We start from the raw sequence: 10,062 nt of genomic DNA, 5'->3' as shown, positions 1-10,062 counted from the left end.
TTATTTTATAATTACCTTATGGTCCATATGTAATCATTTATTGCAATACAAAAATTAACAATACAATAAAATATAACAAAATTATTACAAAAAACAAGGACACAATTTTCTCTTCTCTCTTTATCAACTAAAACACTTTGATTACCGTTACACATATGCTTGTAGATTGCAGTAAAAATATATGAAAATGTACTTTCACTTAGAAAAAGATAAAGTAAATAAAAAAGTGCAGATAATAATATTTTTTTTTACTTTTGCCAATTTAGTAAAAATTATTAAGAAGAATTAATAATTATGCAACTTTGTATATTTGTATGTATTAATGCTGTTAAATTGTTGTATACTATAAATATGTGAATTTATCAAGTCAGTATAAAGAAATCTAAATGCTTTCACTTTCATTTGCTTAATATTTTATACAATTAACCGTTAGACAACTGTATACGTAGCTCTATCAAATAATTTACTTTGCGCTATATTAATAAATTTTATATAATATATTAGAATAATTTCATTTTGCTTGCTAATTAAACATTTGTTGGCGCATCCATGCCACAAATAATCGATTTGACCACAGACGCAGCCGCGAGAGAGGAGAAATTCTGCCATTTTCTCGTCGACATGCCGTCCTTGTAATCGGAGATACCTGTAGTGAGAGTGGAAATTGGATTTGATTATTTAAAAAAATTTAAATCAATATATTTGTCACTTACCTTTAACCAATATGAAGCTCTCCCTGCAATTGCCGATAATGCTGTCTAGCACGGAGCTCATTTCCACATCGGTGGCAAGCAAGCCATATTTCTTTGCGAAATCCATGCGCGAGTTGTCGCTACGCACCAGATCGCGACCAGAGCCAATGGGGCCGAGATGCAGGCGGGAACGTGGTACGCCGTCCACTGTGTCCGTAGCAATGGGATGTGCTACTTCGATGACCTCATTGTTGCCGATATTCATGAAGAGTTTATCGGTATTGACGGACGGGCGACTGAAGTCACTTTCCGTCTTTTGCATCAACGATGCTAAGCCTTCACGCAGGTAGGTATCCCATGGGCGCTTTACCTCCATGTTGGCTTGTAGGCCTTCGGCTATTTGCTGGAGTGAGTCATTGATGGGGAAATAAGTCTTCACATCTTCGCCGCTCTTGTAGATGTACACGTAGGGTTTCTCATTTCTGAAAAGTTTTTGGAAACAATAATAATTTTATTAAAGATAAAAACAAAATAATTCATAGTTTTTGGATCAACAAATTTGTTCATACATCATCAGCTGCTACTCACTTGCTCAATAGCGCCCGCTGTTTATCCACATATGAAATGACAACATCTCCTAAACGCACATGCTTTTTATAATCGGTATAATGTGGCACACCACCGGCCACGCCCACTACGAAGACATAGTCGACCTTTTGGAATGTGCCCAGTAGACGTGTCGTTGTATTGCCTGTGGCGGTCATAGATTCGCGTGTACTACCCACCGAAGGTAATTTCGTGCTGACGATGCGATGAGCGCCAATGTTGCCCAAAGTGTAGACGTTCGATTCGCCTGTTGGTAATAGAGTAAATTTTTCATTATTTACAGCGTTTTTAAGCAGAAGCTGGAAAATACCCAAATAGTTATGTTCAATTGGGGTGGTGATTTGGGTGTGAGAGTTGACAAAATGGGCAAATTTACAACAAAAACAGTGAAACGGTGAGTTGAAATGAAGAAAGTGAAATGTGAAAAAAATATAGCGAATTTTTGTTCAGCCTAGTATTTTAAATGACCTCACTCATAGTTTCATCGACGAGCAATGATTATTTACACTCAAGATGGCGCCAGCATACTCTTAATTATTGTATATCCAATTTGAAGTGGATATCAATGACAATGTACCGCATATTCTATGATTTCTTTAATTTTGGGTAGTCAATTGACTAGTGACAGCTGACCGATTGTTTAATTAAATTACATAAATGAACTTTATACAATTTTCATTCACAAAAAATATGATAAGCTCCAGGGACTTTTAAATGTTTGGCTTCGTATACTATGACTGCTGAAAGAATCCCGCAGATTTTTCCTAAAATTTACTTAGATGATTACTTAGGATGATTTCATAGAGGATTTTAGACATAGAAAATGCTCAAGCTAAATTCTAGTTGCCGCCTGGTAACATCTCAAAATGTACAGAACATTATGTGCGCTTTTCATTACGTCAAAATCACTGACAGTCGTTGTGAAAACGTAAAAGAAGTTTGCAATTTTATTTTATTGCAATTTAAAGAATATCAGCACATTTGTAAGTTGATTTCTATTTGAAACATTTCTCCATATTCAGTGAAAATAATAAAAATTATTATCAAGTTAGTTAATTATTTTGGCAGTAATTTTGACACATTGAAAGCCTCGCATTAGTGTTAATAATTCTAAATGATGAGAGAGAAATAGAAAAGCGTTGCAGAGCTAAAAAATGTTGTAACTTTCATCTCTTTTATGCTCTACTTATATACATATATATTAGATTTGCTTTAAAATAGTTCTGTATGAGGAACCTAGAAATTTGGTACTTTTGTTTAATCATTATTGTCTTTTAGTCAATGCGAGAAGTCGTTGGATGAGTTCTAAGCGAATGGTTGAGTGAGGTTATTCCTAAAGCTTTCCTATGTGTAGAATGTGCAAGGTGATGGTGATATATGGTAACAATGGTTTAGGTTCCATATATTTTACAAAATTTAAATCTTTTGTAAAATAATATTTCATATATGAATATGTAAAAATGTATATGTATTTGTGTATGAGGACTCACAACACATATTTATATGTATATGTCTGTATGTGTTTCTGTGTAAAATATACATATGCATGTAGAACGAAATAACAACAAATACCCAGAACCAAATTGTTGACAACAAAAGAACACAATAAACCACAACAAAGGAACTTAGCGATATTATTTAGTAGACACAACTTAGCTTTTTCTTTATTTTCTTACCAAATCTTCTTTTCTTTTTAGATTTTCTGAGTGTGTTTGTTAAATTGGGATCGGTATCTGGTATGAAAGAAGTGAATTCATTTTTTTTCATTTTTTAAATTTTTTTGCATGTGGGATTGAATAAATAGTGTGGACAGTGAACAAATCGCCGTTTAGGAGTCAGTTCAATTCAGGTGGGAAGAAAGAGAAAGAAAATGATTGCAATTCGTTAGTATTCAAAACCATTTTCAGTTATTTGTATTTGTTATCAAATGTTGAAAAGTTGAAAAATTAAAGATATAATGCAACTTATTGCATTTCGGCGAAATAGCTATATTTTATATAGAAATTTTTTTAAAAATAGTATAATAATTACTTAAATACATACATACATTCTGTATAAAGAAAGATATTGGTTCTTTAAACTTTTAGTAATATCATTTTCGCTGTTTAATATCTCAAAGATTATACTGTTCAATGTGATTGATCCAGAATATATGTAAATTATTTTAATAATTGTTTCCAGGTAAACCAAGAAAGCTCAGTATGAACGCTGGTTCCAGATGCTTGACTCCAGTACCTTTACTGCTGGTAACGCTACTAGACGGAAAGCTTACTATAATCGCTATAGAACTGATTCTTCTAGCTTCTCAAAGATTCGGGGGTATGTGTCAGAAATGATCAGTAGTTGTGGAGTATTTACTATATCAAAGCGAAACTGAACCAAAGTCACGCCGTTTACACGATATTCGTGTCCATTTAACCGTCACCGACTCGGATTTTGATACAGCCTCAAAACTCTTTGAAGAATATTTTCTGCCATTATAATAACAAAAAGAGACAAAGTCGAATTAATCTCACGGGAAACCAGCGTATTGAATGTCCATGACTTGTTCGAAAAAGTTTTACTTCGTTCTAATTTCCTAAACTTCGGTTACAGAATGTATGTATGTATGTATGTACGAATATAATATTTGAAGATATATACAAGTATATATATCCATAGACTAAAAATCAGACTCACCGACTGTTGTATAGCGTACAAACGTTTCCTTATTCTCCAACATGGCATCCACCGCTAGTTTCTCACAATATTGCGCCGTTATAATGGCGATTGTGGGTTGTTTATTCGAAGCAATGGTTGGCATTTGTTTAACGACCTTAATTCGGTGGAAAAATTATAAATTTAGGAATCATTTTTACTCTAAATTAGCACTCACCTTAATCTCCTTGTCTTCATGATGTATTCTCGTGTATGAATTATATTCCATAGATTTAATAAGACCGCGTTCCTTCAGCGATATGAATACCAAAAGCACATCTTGTTCCTCCCAGCCATAGTCTCTGAAGAACAAAAAAAATAAATTTATTACGAAACAAAAACAAAAGTAAAGTGAATTTTTGCATACTTAGCCAAATCTTCCGGTGTAATGGGATTCGGATAGGCTTGTTCAATTAGTTCGAGCACCTTTTCCGGCGTCAATGGCGGAGACTCAAACTGTGATTCTTCCAGTGAGACTGCAAATTCACACGGATCCATGAGATTGAGCGCCGGAAAGAAAGACAAGAGAAGAGAACAAAATGCATTCAATTAGGGGATTTTGTTAATCACATGTAAATTTACAATTTTAAACCAATATCAACACAACAAAGTATGCACGAGGAGTATGTATGTAATTGCATGCGAGATCGTTGTTTTATTAATTTCATTAAATTGGATAATTTGCATTCAATATGGAAGTTAAGGGCCAACGCGCGGCGAACAAATTGCACAAACAACATAGCAGTGAGCCAATGAGCCAGTGGAGTGCACTGATAGGTACGCACTTACTCATGCGTATGTATGTATGTACTTATGTGTATGTAGGCATGTTAGTAAGTACAGCAAATTAGCGCAGTTATAAGACGCAGCGCTCCCCGGAAGAAAGTCAATGGACTGCATGGCGGGTTAAAGTGCAAAAGCTTTGTAATGGCGAGCAGGTTATGGGCGAGTTATGCGAACCATATGAGGAGTATCAGGTTGCAAAGTAACTCGAAGATATAATTGTATATATGTACTTATGTACACACATACAAACATTGTAAATATATTTTTTTCGTAGTTCTGGTACTCGTTAACCGTAGACTTATTAATTAGGCGAAACATGTCACAAAAAATAATAAAGAAATTTAATAACTGTAAAAAAGAATACATATAAAATAAAAGTGTACATTAACAGTTCATTTACAATTCTTAAATATATAGTACTTAGCTCCAGAAATATATTTCATTGTATTTAAGCAAACTATGCCGATTATAGAGTATTTATAGGTACATTTCCGAAGATAAAAACTCTATACCATTATCCACCTGATACAATTTATAACCACGCTCCAATCTCTCATTATGGGTCTTTTGTCTCAACAATTTGCTTTCCTATCCTACACATTATATATCATATATTTATTTACTTATATATGATATATCCATATGGTATATGGTATATCCATTATCCTCAGTAGTGTTAACATTGAACTTATTTCCACAGTCAAATACCCTTTTTCAAGTTGTAAGAACCAAGTTTATTCATTCCGCTCTATAAATATTACAAATTTTGTGAGTTATTTTCGGTACATATATTTAAGGGTCTTCAGAGCAATCTCAAACTATTTCTTTGTCTTTATACGGACGACTCTAAACTGAGATTTGAAAATTATAGCTGTATATCAGCGCTGAAGAGGATCGACTTAAATATTTGGTATTTTCAAAGCTAGTAAGATCACTCTAATGGTGATGACTCACACTAAAGAGAAATAAATTCAACGACTTTAAAAAGTGAAATTGTATGGTATGTACCATATATCAAATATTTTAGACGAATTATAATCAATTATGATTTCCTGATATTCAGAGTATATATATCAAGTATTCCTTTTCATAGTATTCCTCTTCTTGAACAGAAGGAACATCTGATGGAAAATCTCTGAGAGTGGTTTCTCTATCAGCATTAGATATTAAACCAATCAGATGCGATGCTTTAGTTTTTAAGTAATTTACAGGGTCTTCAATATTGGTGTATAAAGATTGAATTCAAATTAACGAAGCAGGTGAGTTGGTTCGAAATGTTCTGGAAACTTCAAAGCAATACAATTTAAACTATGCAATTTCAAATCGAATCGGAATGTGATCGAGTCGTCATTCAAGTGGCTGAGACCAAACACTATTTCTGAGAGTAAACTTATCTTGAAGATTCGTCTTTTTGACGGTGTTAATAATTAAAATTTCCATATATCCAAGAAACGCTATTTCTTGACTAAAACGAGACAATCATTTAAAAAAAAGAAAAAAGTAATTGAAAATCTATCTCAATAAATCTACCGCCAATTTCGTGGGTAATGTCTTGACAATTACTGGTTTCAAAAAGACGTCGCACAAGTTACAATGCTTATGAAACGAAAGATTCCCCGGATGTCTGATGCCCAAAGAGAGTCACATCTGAGTACTTAGATCTCCAGATGTGACTTTCGTTGACTTTGTATTGTTGTGTTATTTAAAAAGCAAAGTCTAGGACAGCAATCCCCGCACCATTGAAGACAAATATTTGGGCTGAAATCATCGTTATGTAGCTGAAAAATGTAGAATAGGCCGCAGGCGAGATCTTTTTACTCAAGGTTTATACCGACACAAAAAATGGCTCACCCTGCATTTGCGAAGGGCTAATAGTATTGGGAACAAAACCACTGCAACATATCGGGAGAGTATAAAATATATAAATTTAGTCAGCAGCTCTACCGTTTACCCCGTTTATCGGTCTATGTTACTCATCATACGTTTATGACAAACAAATACGTATATTCTTCACTCCAAATATTTTTCCAGAGATATTGTAATACTTTATTAAAACTATTTTATTTATTTTCTTTTAACAGCTTACTTTATATACATAGTAATTCTAGTAGAAATGATGACGAATGGCACGAGTATCTGATTCCAAAGATGAACAACAACAAATATAACAAAAATCAGCGAAATTAAAAATCACAACAAAAATTCATGCGGACGTCAGCAAAGCAAGGTTGGATTCACAATCCATAAAAAAATAAAAATAGATAAAAATACAGAAACATGTAAAAAAAACTATAAACAAAGCGCCGAACTATAAACAAAATAAAAAATGAAACCAAAGAAAATGAAGATACAAAGTTGATGAGAGAAATATGATAAAATCAGAGGTGATGAGTAATAAAAACATAATCAAATAAGAAAAATTATGTATGTATATACATATATGTTATTATGTTTGAAGTACATATTGCATATAAATATATATGTATATGAATATATATGTATATGAAGGTTTGTAAGTATGTTCATAGAAAACTCCACAACTACGGCGTAAACACATACATATAAGTAAATATATGCAAGTCAGCCAACGAGTACCACGATTATCAGATTAACATTACGATGCAACAACAGTTATTTTTGCAATTCGCAGAATTTCGTTTCTTTACAATTGCAATATGTTGTTTTTGTAAAGTTTCCTCCTTATTAATTTATTTTTTTAGTTTTTGGTTATTAAACAGCGCTCACTTCGGTTGTTATGGATAAATAAAAAAAAATTGATTTGTTATTGTTATTGCCTCGTTTTTTTTTTGTTTTTTTATTTTCCCACGTGCCGCCATGGAGGTGGTGGACCAACAACACACAGCTAAACAAACAATTACAACTAGAGTTATGCATGTGTGTTAGTATGCACATAGATATATGTGTATATGTATGTATGCGTTTCAAGATGCGCGCTAATCAATCATTTGCGTCGTGTGGTTAGTTGCTCGTTATAGATATCCAGCCAAATGGCTTTCATTAAGTCATCGCCATCACCTGTTTTGCGCTGCGCCTGTAGTGCCTCCTCGAATTTGCGATTGCAATCACCATAACAGTATATAATGTAACCGTCGCGCGCTACAACAACATGTCGTTCATGCCAAATTCGAAATTTCGAAATATCAAATTCGATGGTGGATCGTTGCGCATGAGTGAAATGGAAGAAATTGCAGAGCAGTAGAGTAGAGCATATGTATGCAAATAGACACACATGCATATATACATGTATGGGGATGTATGCGTTGCCAACACCATTGTTGTAAATAAAAATGATGTAGGAGAAAGAGAAGTAGAGAGAGAGACGAAATATTTTAATATGACAAATTAAGCTAGATAAATTCATAGGTTTAAAGTATATGTGCAGGTGTGTGTGTGTGTGTGTATTTCCTTTTAACAAGGTCATTTCTTAAGCTTGTGTGAGGTTAGTGTTGTTGTGGGTGGAGTGATTCGCCGCACCCACAAGACCGAGCCGCAGCAGTTGAAGAGTGAAATAAATCAATTTCAGTTTGAGAAGTTTGAAAGTTGAAGTGAAAAAAAATATTAAAAATCTAACTGTAATTTTTTATACCCAAAGAAAATATTTAAAACTAGTTTTAATGTTAAAAATCGCCACTATTCGACCAAAAACAGAAATTGTTTTGTCTTATGATTAATTTAGACTCACTTTATCTCTTGTCCAACTTCACAAAGAATTAAATTCAGAAACTTTTACTCATTATAACGAATTTCATTTTTTCATTGGATAAAAAAAATACAGTATATTAGAAATTAAATAAATAAAATTTTTAAATTTTTCTTCAGTATAATGTAGATTGAATACTTACGTGGTCGTGATGGCGGCTCTGCAGTTTCCTCCAAAATGCGCAATTCGATTTCTAATGACTGTATCTCATCGTAACCACGTTGCAGTAATTTCATGATCTTTTTAATGAAGCCCACATAATCTGCAAAATATCAACAATAAAGGAATTTTTATCGCATGCAATGACACACTTCATTTCTGCACTCAAAAAAGTTACATTCAGCTTTCTCGCTTTCGTCTCACTCTCTTCTCTCTATTGCTCACTCACCTCTGGGAAAATCTTTCGGACTGACCAACTCTTTGAAGAAGTCCTGCGCGATCTGTGCCTGCTTCTCGTCGCTGCGCAACCACTGACGGAACCAGAAACGCAGCGTACGTGATTCCTGCGAATGTTTACCAGTATTGGCGCTTACCAGGAATACACGAAACTCCAGCGATAATTGTGCCGGCACCATTTCGCTCTTCTGTCCACTTACGGTGTCCTTATTTATGATAATTCCTGTATGATCGCCGCCAGCGACATGAACGCGTTCGTTTATCTCATCGACGAGCTTGCGTTCGATCAGTATAACGGTGCTGTTAACGGTTTTACCTTTTGGCGTCATTACGACCTGCTCTCGATCTGTGCGCGGTGGCGTGTGACACGTACTACGTCCATTGACGTTCTGACTGTGGCGCTGCAAGCTGCCCTGATTGTCTGTCAACGAGGATATGCTACCGTTGCGACTGCCACCAGCGCTGCCATTACCATTTCCGTTGCCATACGCGGCGAATGTGCCATTACCATTGGCTGCATGGTTTTCATATGTGGCGCCGGATTTGTTTGGTTTGGGGGGTGGTGGCGGTGGTGCCATTTGTGGATGACTTCGCGCTGACATGCTTGTGCTGGAGACGGGTGTATATGTGTGGTTTACTGTGTTTTTTCTTTTTGTAATATATTTATTTGTTGGTGGATGTATGTATGCCTAATAGATAGTGGTTTTATTATTCCACTTGGATAGGCAACCTTGATTCGGGTTTAATATATTCAAAACTTCGAAAATGCCACAAACTTTTCGTTTCCTATTGTTTTGACCTGAAATAGAAAGAGAAAATGACAATAAGTATTTATGTGACGAAATGCACTGTGAAAAATTTGTTTGCAAAAAGTAATGATGCTTGAATTAATTTAATTTATTTGGCCTAATCATTTATTATGGATTTTCGTATTAGTTTATAAACAGCGCTGAATAGTCATATACTATGTTTGTTTGGTAACAAACTTATTGCAGATCCTAATTTATAAATTAGTTTAATTTTAAGATTTTCTTAAGATTCAGCTACTTAAAAGAGCCGTTCAATGACATTATATGCAACTCAGATTTCATTTAGGAAGGGTTTTAACATCAGTACAGATGGTTTATTGCTTGACTTTCCGATCAGCACTGAGTTGTCTAATAC

The 10,062-nt window shown here is 34.3% G+C and overlaps 1 protein-coding gene across 8 annotated transcripts in view; it reads right to left on the bottom strand.

Annotated features, from left to right (window-relative positions):
- LOC106626146 (uncharacterized) overlaps positions 1-10,062 on the bottom strand; it is a 39,999-nt gene continuing 29,937 nt past the window's right edge. For 5 of the 8 annotated variants that reach the window (XM_070109453.1, XM_070109451.1, XM_070109455.1 and 2 more), the window contains 10 exons: positions 8,891-9,697; positions 8,645-8,764; positions 7,818-7,898; positions 4,363-4,471; positions 4,174-4,297; positions 3,978-4,113; positions 2,975-3,031; positions 1,281-1,545; positions 714-1,174; positions 1-646 (listed from right to left, as the gene is read on the bottom strand). In XM_070109453.1, coding sequence (XP_069965554.1) covers positions 528-646; positions 714-1,174; positions 1,281-1,545; positions 2,975-3,031; positions 3,978-4,113; positions 4,174-4,297; positions 4,363-4,471; positions 7,818-7,898; positions 8,645-8,764; positions 8,891-9,500 — 2,082 coding nt within the window. In that variant the 5' untranslated portion in view covers positions 9,501-9,697 and the 3' untranslated portion in view covers positions 1-527. The remainder of the gene's footprint in view (positions 647-713; positions 1,175-1,280; positions 1,546-2,974; positions 3,032-3,977; positions 4,114-4,173; positions 4,298-4,362; positions 4,472-7,817; positions 7,899-8,644; positions 8,765-8,890; positions 9,698-10,062) is intronic. The other 3 variants (XM_070109456.1, XM_070109457.1, XM_070109458.1) reach the window with 3 other exon arrangements.

The sequence above is a fragment of the Bactrocera oleae genome, chromosome 5 (assembly GCF_042242935.1).
Source record: "Bactrocera oleae isolate idBacOlea1 chromosome 5, idBacOlea1, whole genome shotgun sequence".
Taxonomy (NCBI): Eukaryota; Metazoa; Arthropoda; class Insecta; order Diptera; family Tephritidae; genus Bactrocera; species Bactrocera oleae.
This window is presented reverse-complemented; position numbering and strand designations above follow the sequence as displayed.